The 18739-nt window shown below is 33.4% G+C and overlaps 1 protein-coding gene across 2 annotated transcripts in view; it reads right to left on the reverse strand.

Annotated features, from left to right (window-relative positions):
• Positions 1-18739, reverse strand: part of LOC140444929 (uncharacterized) — a 56981-nt gene that overhangs the window by 28314 nt on the left and 9928 nt on the right. The window contains exons 1-7 of one of the 2 annotated variants that reach the window (XM_072536634.1): positions 18322-18441; positions 14877-15056; positions 10756-10830; positions 8929-9177; positions 5424-5635; positions 5153-5335; positions 1840-2103 (exon numbers count right to left, since the gene is read on the reverse strand). In XM_072536634.1, coding sequence (XP_072392735.1) covers positions 1840-2103; positions 5153-5335; positions 5424-5635; positions 8929-9177; positions 10756-10830; positions 14877-15041 — 1148 coding nt within the window. In that variant the 5' untranslated portion in view covers positions 15042-15056; positions 18322-18441. Of the gene's footprint in view, positions 1-1839; positions 2104-5152; positions 5336-5423; positions 5636-8928; positions 9178-10755; positions 10831-14876; positions 15057-18321; positions 18442-18739 lie in introns of those variants that run through there. The other variant, XM_072536633.1, reaches the window with a different exon arrangement.

Raw genomic sequence — 18739 nt, forward strand, 5'->3', positions numbered from 1 at the left:
TTATTGTTAGTAGTTACTGTTTTTTGTTGTGCAGTGACTCAGTTTATCATTTCAATTAAAATGTTTGAAATTTATAACATTTGTTTAAATTAATTATCTTATAATTTGATACTTCATTATGGTTGTTCTATTTTTGGTAAGATTTGATCGTTCACTAAAAATTTAATAAAAGTGCGACAACATTGTCGCATATGTCGTTTCATTGGCTATTTATGTAGTTTGAAAATCACTTATTGCATTTAAAAAAAAATATATATACAGGGTGTAATATTTAATACGAATCCCTAAATTAATTTTTCCAAAGCCAGTCCTGGAATTTTTTAGTTTAGCTAATACCAGTCGAATGCTTGATAGTAGTGTACTGTATCATGCAAAAATTAAAAAAAAACAAATGAGCCGTATAAACACTACAGTAAAATGAAATAAATGGTCAATTACACAAATCACCCTGTTAATTAATAAAGAAGAGGAGTTGACATTTTTTAGTGGCCACATGATATTCTCCCTGAGGGAATCTAAATATGGTAGAAGTATGTAAAGTTCCTCATGACTCACCCTGTATATATATAAAATAAATGAAATTATAAGTTTTATTAATTATTAATTGTCATATTAGTCTTTTAAAATTTAATTAATATTTCAAAAGGTTTAATATAATTTCATTTCGACATATGACAGTTAGTATTATCCTTTTTCTGACAATTGATACATAATCATAAATTTGAATTGTTTTGTTTAAAGGTAAATGTAAATTTGTAATACCTCAATGCAACGAGTTAGAATCTATGCAGAGGGCATCACGTGACATTTTGACAGATCGTATATGTTTATTTACGTTTGTTGTTTTTCGAATATTTTTAGTTTTATAATACTTTTATAGAAACTGTAATAATATATTGTGATAGTGCATAATAATGGTTTGTTGTTCTCAACGTAGTTGCAGTGGCAGAAGCAATGTTAATAAAAAATCTTCAGGAATAACGTTCTACAGGTTAGTATACAAATATGTAAACAAAGTAATGGCCCGTACTTCAGTACTTCAGAGAATAAATTAATAGTATTTGACTGTATTAATTTATCTTTATGTATGATAAATAAATCATAGTTTATTAAAAATGTATTGCACTTTTTTAGATTATGATTAAATCTTCTGAATAACTAGTCATATTTTTATAGTAGTTTTAATATTATTGAGTCCGGCCATGATCCCACCGCCATATTGATATCACAGTTAGCCACGCCTACCTACGCCGTTTTTAGTACATACGTTAATATGCTCATAGCTTCTCCATAGATTCTAACTCGATGCCTCAATGTAAGCTCTGTTAAAAAATCTAGATATTTTCATTTCTAATAATAATTTTAATTCCTACAAGTATCGCCCAACGTCTGGAGCTTGTTGTAAATCGTTACAAATAGCGCCATTGTAAATTTTGTTGATAAATTTTGTTAATATTATTTATAATAACTGTTGATGTAAAGTAATAATAAATATGTAATGCTTCTCTCTAAACCAAGTGTAGAATTATTTCCTTTAAAAAGATTTTCACAGCTCTCCAACCAAACCAAGAGTAGCCGTTCGCGGACGTTTCAGTTTGTTTGCTTACCTTATCTCCAGCCCAGTAATTTCTGTCCTCAGTTTCAATCCCCTATAAGTTATACCCAATGTGATAGGCAAATATAACCGCTTCACATTAAGGAAATCATTATAAAACAATAACGTAGCAATGCATGTCAACATTATTATTGTATACATTGTTAAAATAATGGAAAATCAATAATAGGACAAACTAATTTGTTTATATACAAAATGGTTATTAAGAATGAATAACAATTTACCTGTTTTGTTTAAAGCTCCTTTTAACGCTTTTTGCACGCGGTGTTTCACTCGACTTCTGCATATCATTTTTAATCTTGCTAGTACTAGGTTTCGCCGATGAATTCCAACAAATCACACCTCTATTTTCAACATTAGTAGTACTAGACTCAATCAGAGACTCTGAAGTCACTGCTTTATTAGATGAGGCAAATTCGATCGTCAAGTCTGAGGGACAAGTGTTGAATTGCAAAACTAGCTTTTCCAATTCGGATAGCGCAACTTTGCTAAAAAATAAAATTAAGTTTAGAACTGCTAACTTTTGACAAATCCTTTCATTTAGGAGAGTTATTCGACCCGAATGTGATCTAATAAATCACCCATAGGTTTTTAGACAAAATATTGAAGCGAAGCTTCTATATTGGCGTTGTATTACTTTTTTCTCTACAGCAAAATACTGAAGCGAGCGTCACGGAACTAGCACCACAACATGGCGTCACCACGGGTAGCGTCACAAAATAGCGGTTCTTTATATCGATTCACTACTCTCTTAACTAAATATATGATCACTAGAAATAGAAACGAGATGCAAGGCACTATTCCGATCTCATAGACGTCAGAAGCTACCGAGGCCCAAACATTGACAGTGACCACTTTCTTGTAATGGCAAAAATCAGAGGAAGAATATCAAACCTAAAGAAAGATAAACACACGAAACAAGACAGAATTAATGTTGATAATCTGCGCATTGAAACCGTTGCGAGAGAGTATACGAGACAAATGGACGAGGAAATGGAGAGCCTGGAGGTGGGGTAAAATGTAGAGGAACTGTGGACAAAATGTAAAAACATAATAACTGAGAAAGCAACAAAAATATTGGGGAAAACCAAACCAGTTAAAGAAAACGAATGGTTTGACAAGGAGTGCCAAGAAGCAACAGATAACAAAAACAGGGCATACCTAAAGACAAATCAAGCTGGATGCACAAGAAGAGCAAAGGAAGAATACCGGACCCTAAGAAGAGAAGAAAAACGATTACATAGAAGAAAAAAAAGACAATTTGAGCAAAAGCAGTTGGAAAGCACAGAATGGCTAAGAAATCAAAATAAACTCGAAAGTTCTACAGAAATCTAAACAAAATGCGCAAAGAGTTTAAGCCAAGAATAAGGAGCTGTAAGGATGTAGAAGGAAACATTCTAAATAATACGGCCTCAATCCTAAACACATGGGTTGAATTTTTCGATGCAAAATTTAATGGCCATCGTATCAAAGAAGCAGATAACACCCTAGCAAATCGAAATGATTGGAATCCTTTCAACCCAAACGAAAGACCACCTACCATCGAAAACGTTGCCCAAGCCATTAAAAAGCTTAAAAATAATAAATCACCAGGAATTGATCAAATTTGCAGTGAGCTCTACAAGAATGGTGGCGATGCCCTACTACAGACACTGCATAAGCTTTTACTTCTTGTTTGGCATAATGAAACCATGCCTTGTGAATGGTCTCAAGGCGTGATATGCCCGTTACATAAAAAAGGTGACCAGCTCCAGTGTGACAACTATAGAGGTATAACCCTGTTAACAACTGCTTACAAAATACTAGCAAATATTCTCTACGAAAGACTGCAAGTTTACACAGTGGGCATAGTTGGTAAATATCAAGCTGGATTCACTCCAGAAAAATCAACAATTGACCAGATTCATTCAATAAGACAGATTCTCGAGAAAACATTAGAATTCAATATTGAAACCCATCACCTATTCGTCGACTTCAAGGCCGCATACGACAGTGTCAAGAGAACAGTGCTATACCAATCAATGCATGAGTTTGGTATACCAGAGAAACTTATCCGACTAACGAGAATGACAATGTCTAACTTAGAAGCCACTGTTAGAATACAGGGAGACAATTCTAGATCCTTTGAGATAAAGGATGGACTCAGACAAGGGGATGCTCTGGCTTGCCTCCTATTTAATATTGCTTTAGAAAAGGCAGTCCGAGATACACGAATTAGGGATGGCGGTACTATTTACAATAGATCGATACAAGTCTTAGCATATTCTAATGACATTGACATAATAGGGCGTAGCAAGCGAGATGTTGAGCAATATCTCCTAGAATTGGAAAAAGTGGCGAAACAGGTCGGTCTAGTCATCAACGAAGATAAAACCAAGTACATTTGGTTACAAAGGATCCGATAGCAAATGAGGAACGAGAAACAGTCTTTGGAAGTCATACCTTTGGACGTGTTGACAACTTCACATACCTTAGGTCTCTATTGACTGCTACCAATAAAACAAGCGAAGAAATCAAAAGACGAATAAATCTTACAAATAGGGCATACTATGGACTCCAAAAGCATTTCCACTCAAGAAACATTCAAAGAAGAACTAAAATTATTATATACAAAACATTGCTGAGGCCGGTCCTCACATATGGAGTAGAAACATGGACTCTAACGCAGAAAGATGAAAGACTTTTGGGAATATTTGAGCGTAAAATACTCCGCAAAATATTTGGAGCTATATACGACCAAGGGCAGTGGCGCAGAAGATATAATTTTTAATTGTATCAGCTCTTTGATGAGCCAGATGTCATAACGTTCATTAAAACACAGCGACTTAGATGGGCTGGACACATAATACGAATGCCAGAAAGTACGATTGCTAAAAAGCTAACCACAGGAACACCTGTAGGAGAAGAAGCAAAGGCCGACCGCGAATTAGGTGGTTAGATGGAGTTGAAACCGACTTACGGATATTAAAAATCAGAAGATGGCAACATGTTGCCAGAAACCGAACAGAATGGCGACGAATCTTAGAGCAGGCCAAGATCCACAGAGGATTGTCGAGCCAAAGATGATGATGAGAAATAAAAACGAATTGATTGAAAGTAGTGAATCGATGTAAAGAACCACTATTTTGTGACGCTACTCATGACAACGCCATTTTGTGGTTCCATTTCCATGACGCTTGCCTCAGCATTTTACTGTAGAGAAAAAAGTAATGCAACGCCAGTATAGAAGGTTCGCTTCAATATTAAATAAATATCTTTTGCGTTTTTATTCATGTTTTTCACATTCGCGTTCTCTGATTATCAAACGTGATTATGTACATGATTATTTGCACAACGAACACTACTTGTATACGGGCGATTACTCGCCTGAACCGCCGTGACCACTTATTTAAAGTACAGCTCTCCTTTTGTATGCAGGCGATTCAGGTGGCTTGAGAATATCACCGGCAGAAGATAATATCCTCGTTTGGATTCAAAAAACTATCATGCGGCAGCTAACGTGTTAAGTATTTTATAAAATTATGTAGAAATACATACTTTTTCATTTTATCTATAACAACATTAGTCAATTTTTTCCAATTATTAATGAGACTCGGAATTTTGTGATTGATTCCCTGTTCTTTTAATTTTATGCAAATCGGATTCCAGTTTTCAATGTTGTGCAGATCATTTTTGAGAGAGTGTCCAAACTGTAACATCAACTTGGCTAACGTCATATTCCTGCAATAAAAAATTTATTATAATCAACAAAATAAATTCTTTATTTGACGTTTCGGTCTACAGATCGAAATCAAACTATATAACTTACTCGGCTTCTACTTGCATTGAAAAAGCTTGTTCTGTTTGAAGTAAAAGGGATGGTTTTCTGACCATTGATGGTTGTCTACTCATTTTTAATTTCTCATTTAATAGCGCCCTTCTTTTGATTATCTCTTCGGTATTTATACAATTTTTGTAAAACTCGGAAATTTTTTGTAGTAGGTTGTAACAGTTAAGGCACACTCTAAGTGGAACAACATCCTAAAATATTTCATACGAAATTATTACAATAAAATCATTTTATACTTATAAAATTGGTAAATTTTTATGTAGCAAAAGTATAAGACACTTTGCCCGAACTTTTTTTAACGGCATAGACTAGGTGTCACTCAGCCAGTGACAAAAAAAGCCTAAACTTTAGAGATAGATACTGGCAATAATGTTGAAAAAGATGACGCAATATTTTATGATGATTTGGGAATTTGTGAGGCTGAAAGAGGTGAAATTTTAAACTAAGCAAAGGGATAGCCGACGTACAATGGTATTTTCTTTAATTACTATTTATATGGGAATAAGCCACAATTATAGGCCTGAAGAAATCAAAAATAGTGAATTTAATAAAAAGATAGCGCATGCATTAAATCAAGTTAGCATGCAGCAGATAAACTCCAATGATATTGATGATTTGAATAACCTTATTACCGAAACAGTGAATGAAAGCCTTCTGCAACTGAAAAAACCAAAAACAACATACAATGAATTAGACAAAGAAATATTACAACAAATAAAAAGAAGGAAGATCTTAAATAAATCTAACAAAAGGGGAACCGACGAATATAGAGAACTTAATAGGCAGATTAGAAAAGGAATCAGACAACAAAAAAGAAAAGAAAACGAAAAATTAATAACAACAACTATTGAAAAAAATAAGAGTATGAAATGCCTCAGACCGACACTAGGACGACGTCAGATGATATCATTAATGGGAAAAGACGAAAATGAAATCACAACTAGAGAAAACATACTGACACGAATAGAAGAATTTTACACAGAACTTTACAGAACACATCAACAAGATGATGAGATGAGACCAGCACGGAAATTAATAAAAAATGTTGGATCAGAAATAATGCCAAAAGTAACAATTTCAGAGGTAACTACAGCATTGGAAAATATGAAGAGAAATAAAGCTGCAGGAGAAGATAATATTACCACAGATATGATATTAGAAGGAGGTAAGGAACTAATTGCAATTGTAACTAAGCTTGTGGACAGTTGTTTACATCAGGGCAAAGTCCCTAAGAGCTGGAACAACTCTAAAGTAATCTTATTACACAAGAAAGGTGATAGTCGAAAATTGGAAAACTACAGACCCATCAGCCTACTGTCACACCTGTTTAAAATACTCACCAAAGTCATAACTACTCGACTAACAAGGAAATTGGACGAATACCAACCATATGAACAGGCAGGTTTTAGAAAAGGCTATTCAACTTCCGATCACCTGTTAACCACAAAAATATTAATAGAAAAATGTAACGAATACAAGTTTCCAGTTTTCCTAGCATTTGTAGACTACGAAAAAGCTTTCGATACCATAGAACACACGGCCGTAATAAACGCAATGCAAAATTGTAGAATAGACAGCAGATATATTAACTTAATAAAAGAAACTATGAACCAAGCTACAGCTACATACTACCTAAATGAAAATGAACACACGAACCCTGTACCATTAAACAGGGGAGTCAAACAGAGAGATACTTTATCACCCAAACTGTTCACCTTAGTTTTGGAGGACGTTTTTAAAAACCTAAATTGGAAATATAGGGGAATAAACATCAATGGCCGCTACCTCAGTAATCTACGATTTGCAGATGACATAATCCTGATAGCTACTGACCTACAAGAAATGCAAACCATTCTTTTAGAACTACATACCGAATCTTCTAAAATAGGACTGAAAATGAATTTAAACAAAACAAAAGTCATGCACTCCGAAGACACCGTGACAATAATAAACGATAAAGTTATAGAAAAAGTTGAAGAATATATATACTTAGGACAAAAAATAATACTAAATAGGGAAATTCAAACTGAAGAAATAAAAAGAAGAAGAAAGTTAGCTTGGGCAGCATTCGGTAAACTGAACTATATACTCAGAAATCAACAAATTCAATTACATCTTAGATCTAAAGTTTTTGATGCATGCATTATTCCGATATTAACTTATGCGGCACAAACATGGACAATCACAAAAAAGAATATGAATATACTTAGAGTCACTCAACACGCGATGGAAAGAGCAATGCTAGGTATATCACTTAAGGACAAGAAAACAAACACATGGATAAGACAGAAAACCAAAGTCACCGATGTGGTGCAAAAATCATTAAAGTTGAAATGGGAATACGCTGGACATGTAGCTAGGAGCGATCTAAACAAATGGCACAGATCAATTTTAACCTGGAGACCATACCAACACAAAAGACCCAGAGGCAGACCTCCTATGAGATGGACAGATGATCTGAAAAGGACTGCCGGGAAAAATTGGCTACAAGTAGCGTACAATAAAAAACAATGGAAAGGAAAACTTGAAGATGCTTATGTTCAGATGTGGACGTGAATGGCTAGACGAAGAAGAAAGAAGAAGAAGAAGCCACAATTAAAGGTTAAAATACGTTTATTGACGTTTCAATTTCCACTTCGGAAATCGTTCTCAAAATACAAACATTAGTGAAATGGTATTTCCTTTGTGAAATTTCTATTGAACTATAACCTTCTATAGCGAGGCAAATTTGGTTATAACCAGAGAAAATAAGATCGAAAAACGTATTTTTTTACTACTGCCGTGGCTATAAATAAATACCCTTTTTAACTGCCGCCCGCAATAAACTTAACTGCCCCCCTCAATAAACTTCTTCTGTTTAATCTACCGACCGATATTGTGTTGTCGGAAATTTACAATTTATGATTCACAACTCTCAGTGTAGGGGTTTGACCATTCGCACCTAATAAACTACGTAAAGAAGCTTAAAAAAACATGACAAATAAAACAAATTTCACCAGAATTTCATTTCATAGTTGGTTTTGTCGTAGATGTTTATCTTTTGTTTCCTAATTGTGCTTTCGCGTCTTTAAAGTTGTGTTGTAGATAACATAGTCACATAGATTACACACTATGACTCCTAAAAGAAAAGCATTTACTTTAGAAGAAAAAATTAACATCTTTGTTGAGAACGGTAAGAAGAAAGCAAGTCGTGAAAGAGGAATTTTAAGTTCCGCTCTATCTACCATGCTCAAAAATAAACACAAGATTTTTGAAGCAAGTTTCGAAGCAATGGTCAAATTGTTTACCGTAAACAGCGTTGCGAATGTTCCAATAAGTGGAACACTGCTTCAAGAAAAAACACAGTAGCGATGAAAATTTTAAAGCATCGAGTGGGTGGATGGACTAAACTTGTAATGTTACCAAACGTATGTTTTATATTGATTTTTTTGGAGCTCTAGAACAGTCTATTGTCCAATAAATTTAGTAAAACCCAAATACTTACCGGTGAGTAGTTATTGACAAACATCGTCTGTAGTACAATTCCGAGCTCGGAATCCTTTCTCAAGGGAAAAAAATTAGAACAGCTGTCAGGGCACGCCCTACACAGTACCATGGCACCATATTTTTCAGGAGTCATATCCTTGCAGAGAAAGTCTTCTACTTCTATAGCTCTCTTTTTATATGCAAAAAACAACCAGATGCGGTAGTTGCATTTTTCACAAATTATCGGTATGGGATCCGAAGGAATAACCTATAGTTGTAGTGTGTATTAATAGATATAATCTACAATTAAAATAGGTATTTATATTCTCTTAGGCAATTGCAACACAAAAAACTCAAAATTCCGCCGTTGCCTGGTCCCAAGTCCAAGATGAAGAAGGAAGAGGACTAACTATTCCCTCTGAATCTATTAAGACGACACAGGACAATGAATATAGGAACCTGGAATGTACTAAGCCTATATCAGCCGAAAGACCTAACTCAGGTGGTTAAAGAACTTGAATCTAGAAACAAGGACATGGACTGGAGAAGGCATACTGAAAACTAGTAGATCTGAAGTATTTTTCAGCGAACAGGAGCTTCAATTCGGCACTGGCTTCATAGTCAAGGAAAGTCTTGTGGGGTCGGTTATAACCTTCAAACATGTTAACGAAAGGCTCTGCTATATCAGACTAAAAGAACAATGCCCATGCATCGCCAGAGGAAAAGGAAGAGCAAGTAAAAGATCATTTCTTTGAGAAACTAGAGGAACTGACAAATTATCTCCCCAAACACGACGTGCTAGAAAGAGCCAAAACATTTAGAGCAGAAATCGTTGAGGATTATCGATTTGGATTGACCAGATATTTACAATAACGCAGATAATGGAAAGATGCTGGGAGTTTGATCGTGAGTTTCATCATATGCTTATAGATTTTAAACAGACATTTGCCAGAGTATGCAGGGTAAGACTGTGGAAAGCGATGCAAGAACTTGGCTTTCTAAAAAAATTAGTAAATTTATTCAGAATTATCAGTTTGGATTTCGACGAGAACACTCAACTATCCAGCAATGCCACCGAATAACCCAGAAAATCAACTCCGCATTAGAAGAAAAGGAATATTGCCCAATGGTATTACTAGATCTAAGTCAAGCTTTTGATAAAGGGTGGCATAAAGGACTTCTTTATAAAATTAAACAGATATTACCACCACTCTTTCGAATAGTTCAGAACAAAAGTAAATGGAAAAATATCCAAAATGCATCTCATTAAGGCAGGAATTCCGCAAGACAGCGTCCTGGGACCTCTATTATAATTTATAAAACAGTTATCTACCTAATATGGACATATGACATAGAGTTGTGAGGCTGTAGTAGTAAATCCAATATTGCTATAATGAAAAGATGTCATTCAAAAATCTTAAGAGCAATTGTTAATGCACCCTCGTACGTAACCAACCAAAGAATCTATGAGGATATATCTACATCTCAGTAAAAGAAATCACAATACATTCAAAAAATGAATTCACACTACAATCCATTAATTTCCGAAATACCTCAACATTAATTTATCAGAACTAAAGCGATGTTGGGCAACAGACAAGTAATATGGACACGTGATATACTCTCTCACTGGAGAGGACCACATCACGTCAGAATCAAGGGACTGGACCTAAACTTATCACATTAACTGATAGAATACATGTTTTTATTCTGATTGTTAATTTATTTGTTACAATAAAAAAAATGATTTACGGTTTTCTTCTTCAGATGTACGTTAATGATTGTTCTTTTTTGCAATTTTAATGATAATGATTCCTAAAAACATTGAGCTCAAACTTATACTTACAAATTCCTTAAAACAGAATGTGAATAAATGATTTAGGGGTTCTGGATTAACTGTGATGATATTGTTGAGTTCTTCCTAAAAATTAATTAAGAAAATAATACTTGTTCTAACAAAAAATAAAAAATATACAAATATACAATTAGCCGGCTTGCGGAAAATAATCCAATTACAATAAATCAAAACATTTGAAAATGTATTAATATAATATAATAATAATAACAGCAATAACGTCCCTGACAGAATGCTTGAAAATGACAACTACAAGCTATATTGGGACCGCACTGTGCTTACAGACCAACCAGTGGCACATAATAGACCGGATCTCATACTAGTTAATAAAATTATGTTACTCATTAGTGAATTTGGAGTTTTAGCTTTTATTTTTGAGAAAAACCTTGAATTTAGAAGTGGATTGTATTTAATTAATTTAATATTCGGAAATGTTTTGAAAAGTGGGACAATTTGGTCTGTTAAATTTTGTATGTAAGGTATTTTTTGTATGTAACTGGCTCTGGATTATTTATTAGGAGTATTACAAATGAGTTGTTTTTTAATATACGGTTTGGGTAGTTTATTTTTTAAAAACTTGATTGATATAAACGGCAACGTTGTGTAACATCAACAGTTCGTGTACCGGTATGATTGGTAACGTCAAAATTGAAATATTTTGTTTATTTTTGTTAACGGTTCTTTGAGCCTTGTTTTCTTTTACAGTGGGTAAAATGCTAACCTGGCCCATCAACAGGTTTTTTGTCAACACAACATTGAAGAGGAGCAATAGAAGCTCTAGGAAAACGCAAAGTCATACTGAACAAAAGAAACAACAACAATACACCATGGTTTAGAAAAGAAATAAAAGAGAAATGTAAAAAGGACCAGACGGAATAACCAACGAGCTTCTAAAACACGGAGGAGAAAATATAACCCTAGAGAGACAAAACTTATACAAAAACTAATATTGCACCAGCGGCGGCCGGCCAGGTGAAGTAGGTGAAGGTGAGGTTCACCAAAAAAATATAATTAAATTGAGACAAATAAATAAAAAATGAAAGCAACATTATTATATCTAAATTCTGAAATCAATTATTTATTCTCTTTTAATTAATCTAAAAATTAAAAAGACAACTAGCTTTATTAGCGGTACGTACTTGACGGTCAAGTCCTGACCTGTGTCACTAGCCGTGTACTGAATCTTAGTATTCAGGAATAGGTGAATATAATTTTTGAAATTCGAAATGCATCTGCATGAGCGTTCACGGTCACGCCATGGCAACGTGACGTCAGCCTATCCTTAGTGATAGCTGAGAAAACTGGTGAGTGCAGTTCCGACTATAAATATATTATTCGTCTTCACCCACTGTTGGATGTGTATTTGGTATTCCTATTTTTCGGAAATTTCTCTCAGCGACAATATTTTGAAATTTAGTCTATTATATAGATATTTTTTATATAGTATAGTGTATAGAATAGTATTTATTAGTTTAGTTTAGTCACAGTATTAATTTTATTTGTTTAGTGCACTTTATTAATACATTTCTCTGTGGTTTGTTTCGGATTTCGGATATAAAGTGTTCTCGTGGATTTCGTTTGAACAAAAATAATTTTAGACAGACATAAATCCAATTAATGACTTCTTCTTCTTCTTCCTATGCCGTCTCCATTAACGGAGGTTGGCGACCACGTTTCTTAAAGTTTCTCTGTCTTTTGCAACGTGGAATAATTCGTCTACAGTCATGTTTGTCCAGTCTCGAATATTTCGCAGCCATGATTTCCTCTTTCTACTTATTCCCTTTTTGCCATCGACTCTACCCTGCATGATGACCTGCAGAAGACTATATTAAATGGTGGCTAAATTAATGACTTGGTGTGTAATATATTAGAGACTCCGTTTAGGCATTGGAAAAATGAAGATAAAAGGGATGTTCTTTTACATGGTCGACCAACCAGTATTTTAAACATCTGCGTCTGATCCAGGTCGGCTGCAATCAGCATCTGACTCAGAGTGGGCAGCTGAATCGAAACTCACCAACCTGTTTAAGCAGGCGTGGTGATTTAATCGCCAAAAAACCCTCAATGAAATGTCAAGGTTCAGAACTAAAATACCCCAGGCAAGCAGAACGAATCGTATCTAGTATAAGTGCCCTAAAAAACTGTTTTCAAGTTATTAGGGCCCTATACATTTTTTTAACAAATTTTTAATGAGTTTTGGGCGCGACGTAGGTACCAAACCTCCTTTTGGTCCGGCAAGCTTTCTTCATCTTCACCACTTTTTTAGGCCACGAGCCGCCGCTGTATTGCACTGCAAGATACCAGATGCATAGAGAAACAGCATAATCATACCGATGTTCAAGAAAGGAGATAAAGAAGACCCCAACAATTATAGAGGTATAAATCTACTGAACACCGTACTTAAGCTTACCACAAAAGTATTTACCAACAAAATCAATAAACTAACAACTTTACCAGATGAACAACAAGGATTCAGATCCGGAAGATCCTGCGTAGACGCCGTATTTGTACTCAGACAAATCACAGAAAAGGGCATCGAGTACAATAAACCAGCATATCTATGTTTTAGATCGCATCCAAGTCGAAGACGTCTTACACCTACTGTATACAAGAAACATACCAATCATATTATACAAATCATCGAAAACATCGACTTACATAATCGAATACAGGCAAAGATAACTGACAAACTAACACAGTGTATACCAGTACAAAGCGGAGTCAGACAGGGTGACTCGTTAACTCCGCTTCTCTGTAATATAATATTGGACGAAATAATACAACAGTACGTAAAGATCATGGTTACAGAATGGGGAACAAAGAAATCCAAATATTATGTTATGCAGACGACGCCGCATTAATCGCCGAGACAGAAGACGAGCTCCAAAGATTAACACATATCTTCAATACAACAGACAAGAAATGCAATATGATAATATCAGCTATATTGAAGAAAAAACAGGCTTTAAAGTCTACAAGAAGGAAGAAGAAGATTTTTGTTAATGTGAAAACCGATTTTTATTACTGTTGCAATAATTGAAATTACGTTTATGAATTTAACGGACCAACATTAGGATAATAATTTTTAACTCATTTTATATTTCGTGGAGAAATAGATTTTGAAAATAAATATAACCTACCTGTAACAGCAAATATAATTAAAATGTGTCTCTTTTAATGTTCTTTAAATTGATTTATACTTATATGAAGTAATTAGTGAAATCTTAGGGCCGATAACCATCTTTAGAAATTCTCAACTTTCTAAGTAAATATTTTGTAAAGAAAAATTTATAAATAATTATCTATTATTATAATTAGCCTTATAATTGGTTATAGATGACAAGAGGAATGTCTTCAAACATATAAATTGAGAAAAATTAGTGATCTTTTAACTAGTGTTTGGAGTTTTCTAAATAATAATTGTAAGAAGTTCAATATGGTAAAAGAACTTACGTATGTTCTTGGTTCTCGCGAAGAACGTACTGTTATACACTCAGGTGCAAAAAAAAGACGCAACGGAGAAAATTTTGATCAAATTCAAATTATTTCAATCTTTTTATTTTTAGTCCTATTTTGATGATTTTTTTACACACGGTGTATAAATTTATAAATTTTAATTTGGTATAGTCATATTTAAGCTCTCTCATGTCCGAGCTTAGGAACGGCTGTGGTAGTTTGTAAGCTACACAATCCACCCAAAAACTAACCACAGGCAGAGTTACTGAGTAAATAAATAAATTAAATGTGTAAATATTATTAGTTTATAATAATTACAAAATTGATGCGTTTTAGAGCATCTCAAAAAAAAGCCCCACTTTTTAGATCTTTCGACAATACAAAATTTGTCTGTTATAATGTAATCCATGAAGTTACATGTTGATGTTTCTTAAACTTCTTCAGTTGCTGGACTGTAGATTATAGTATGGTGTAATTTAATCAATTTTTAGTATTGATATTAGCAAAGCCTCACATTTCCAATAGCATATTTAACATATAAATAAAATCGGAAATGAACAAGTTTTTCTGTACAAAGCAAAAAATTCTGTAATTGTAAGTAAATTTCTGTGGGCACAAACATGAAAATATTATTGATATTGATGAGAAAAACTTACCACCATACTTGAAGGTATATCTGAGGCAATAATAGAGCTAACAACAAAAAATGGCTCCTTATGATCAATGAAAGTATTGCATGTCCTACATATTCTGTCAGGCATATTTTTATTTGGAAGCATAAGTTTTATATTCGGCGTATAGACTGTACTGTTTATTATCATGGCATCTGATGTAATCTAAAAAAATGTTTATTTACATTATTAAATTGATAATAAATAGAATATATTGTTTTAATGAAATTATTACATATAAAATTTTATAAAAACCCTTAACGTTAGTTTTCTCAAGATCAATGAATACCAAATGAACATTAGTTCCATTATTCCTCTATTTATAATATTATTCTAGTTAACCCTCCAACAGACAGGCAACATAAAATTACAAAAACACACGGGTGAGGCCTGTGAAGACCAAATTGAAAGAAATACATTGTATTAAACTATTTATCTGTTGTGTATTTCTATAAAAGTAGCGTTTACTGTTTCAATATAATTGTAATATTCAAGACTTTTTAGAAATACTTAAAAGCATATAAAAATTCTATTTTCCATTTCACATTTTCCGCATTTTGTTTTTATTTTTGTTTACGAAATAACTAACCTAAAAGTAAATATTCCATTTTAAAGGAAAAATAACATTGTAATAATTAAAAAACAACATTGTAATAATTAAAAAACAACAATGTAAGTCCATATAGAAAGTATGGGTAACTAAATGTCAGTACCTTTAAGTCAGTACATCTAATGTTAGGGAGCTTAATATCTTAAAAGCAAGTGATCCCCTTGTAGATCCTAGTATCCATCATATGGGTTATGAATGTTGCTTAAACCTCGATGTGAAAGAAACAAATAGAAATAAGTTGGTTTATGATGAGTTGTTTAATGATTTTCAGAATGGCAATTACATTGCGCTTAACAACTTCCTTGATTCCATAGACTGGCAGGTGTGTATGGTTAATGATATTGATGTTGCTACAAAATTATTCTATGAAGTTCTCTCTATAGAAATTGCTTACTTTGTGCCATTGAAGAAATATAGAACTTTTCCCAAATGGTTCTCTGCTGATCTTAGAAAACTGACTCTAGAGAAAAAATATGTTCACTATATTTATGTTAATAATCGTTTTGATGATGACTATATTAGATTTTCCCATCTCAGTGCTGAATGTAAACAACTGTTTGAAATTTACTTCAGCAACTATATTAAAGGTATAGATACTGGCCTAAGAAATGATCCAAATCATCTTGGAAGTACATCAATGATAAGCAATCTAGTCATAACCTACCTAACTCCTTATTTTATCAAGTCCAACCTGCAACAAATGGTCAAGCATAGCTAATTTATTTATGAACTTCTTCCAAACTGTGTATTCACCAAATAATAACAGCCTTTGCGTACCTATCTGTCAATTAAAAAGCAACTTTAGTACAAATATTTGTTCTTCTAAGATAACCATGACTGATATTTTTAATGGCATAAATGAGCTGCCCAATAAGCTTACTGCTGGTCCAGATGGAGTGCCTAATTTTTTATTAAAAAAGTGTGTCTGTACCCTTGTAATACCATTTGTTATATTGTTTAATAGATCTCTGGAAACCTATATATTTCCTTCTTCATGGAAAGTTATGTTGTTCCTATATTTAAAAATGGTCAGAAAGACAGTATTGAAAATAATTATAGCATTTGTATACAATCTGAAATCCCTAAGCTTTTCGACTGTCTTATAGCAAAGCAACTTTCTTGGTTATGTAAAGGCTTAATATCTCGACCACAACATGGTTTTCATAGCAAAAAATCCACTGCAACAAACTTGATTTGCTATCAATCTGGTATATTATTTCATATGGAAGACTATAAACAAGTAGATGCAATATACACAGTTTTCCAAAGCATTTGATTGTGTAGATTACAAAATACTTTTGGGTACATTAATTAATGTAGGCTTTCATGCCAGGTTTGTTGAATGTATTAAAAACTCTACATCTGGGAGAAGTCAAAGAGTCAAGATAGCTTGTCATCTGTCTGACAGTATCTCAGTAACATCTGGAGTTCCTCAAGGTGGCCATACTTCTCCACTTCTTTTTAATATCTTAGTTAACAACATCACTTCCTGTTTACTAAATAGCAAATGTCTAATTTTGGCAGATGACTTGAAATTTTGGAAAGTTATAGACAGCTTAAAAGATCAAGGCTTGCTACAAGATGACTTAGACCAACTACAAAATTGGTGCATTCAGAACAAAAACCACTTAAATGTGAAAAAATGTTGCTTTATAAGTTTTTCTCATAAAGTCAATAGAATAAGAACAATCTATACTATTAATAATGAGCCACTGAATTATGTTTCTTCTATTCGGGACTTGGGTGTTATTTTCGATGAGAAGCTTACTTTCTGTGACCACATAAACCCTATTTCAATAAAGGCATCTAAACTTCTTGGTTTCGTTACTAGGAATTGCAAGTATTTCTCCATTGATTTAACCAGATTAGTGTATTGTTGTTTAGTTAGAACTATTTTGGAATACTGTTTGTGTTATTTGGTCACCCTATTTTCATAACAATATTGATACCATAGAAAGAGTCCAGCATAAATTTTTGCGATATTGTGCTTATATGTCCACACTACTGCTATTGAACAATAATTATCTTTATCCTCACTCAAGAACCATTTTGATAATATGTCAGGAGCTATATTTATATACAAGATCATAATATATGGACTTATTGATTGTCCAAACCTGTTAAGCCAGATTAACTTTAATGTTCATCATCAAGCTCTATTTACCACAATGTTTTCAATATTCCTTTCCACAGAACAACCTATGGTATCACAACCCATTGGATAGATACATGGGGCTATTAAATGTTCTCGATTTTGATATTCTCAATATAACTTTAACTCAGTTAAAAAGATCTCTAGCTTTGTGATATGTATTGTTATGCTATTTAAATTGTATTATATTGCTTACTTAGGAAAAATCCTGTCTATATTTATTAAATGAACTAATCTCCAATTAATCACAATAAATCAGCATTAATTAATTACAATCTCAGGCTATTTAAATTGTACGATTTACCTTTGATCGTGGATTCAAAATATTTTCCAATTGGCGTCCTAATCGGGATAGGTAATATGACCTGAATAAAATACATAGAATTTCAACTGAACTATATGTGAGATGTCCTTTATTTTAATGAAATTTTATACAACAATCAATCCTGTAATATTTGCAATATACTAACTTTAAATATATGAGAAGTTGTTTTCTATCATGGACCCAAATGTTATTTTACATTGATTTTTAATATGTGTTATAACTAAGCTCTTTTTATAATTCCTTTTTTTTTAGTGATCGCAAAATTAACTGTCTCTATTATTTATTCAATTTACTTAATTAATAAATGAAAATCACACTCCGGCTCTAATGAAATTTGACTGACCTTTCCTTCTCTGCCGTTGCAATTCTATGGCCACGCCACAACAAAAAAATCCTTTCTCTGCTTCTGCTCCTATTGTGGTCCAGATGACGTACACCTTTCTCCTATCTGTCCTTGTATCTCCAAATGTTTCCGGCTTCGTCTGCTATTAATATTCTTAGGCCCTTTGGTTTTCTATCTCTCTGTACCCCGTTCCTCACACTGGTCAGCTTTTCCACCGCAAATAAACACACCCGGTAAATTACGTCTTCGGGACTTCAAACAAACACAAATCACAAAGCTCCTTCCTTCTTGGACGACGAAAACTGACTAACTAACCTTTTTTTCTCTCTCCTATCTCATAGCCAAAACCAAACCTCCTTGCATTCAAAATTTGACCAATAAAAATCCTCCACCTCTTGTGAGTATATCGTTACCACCC

This window comes from Diabrotica undecimpunctata, chromosome 7, assembly GCF_040954645.1.
Source record: "Diabrotica undecimpunctata isolate CICGRU chromosome 7, icDiaUnde3, whole genome shotgun sequence".
NCBI lineage: Eukaryota > Metazoa > Arthropoda > Insecta > Coleoptera > Chrysomelidae > Diabrotica > Diabrotica undecimpunctata.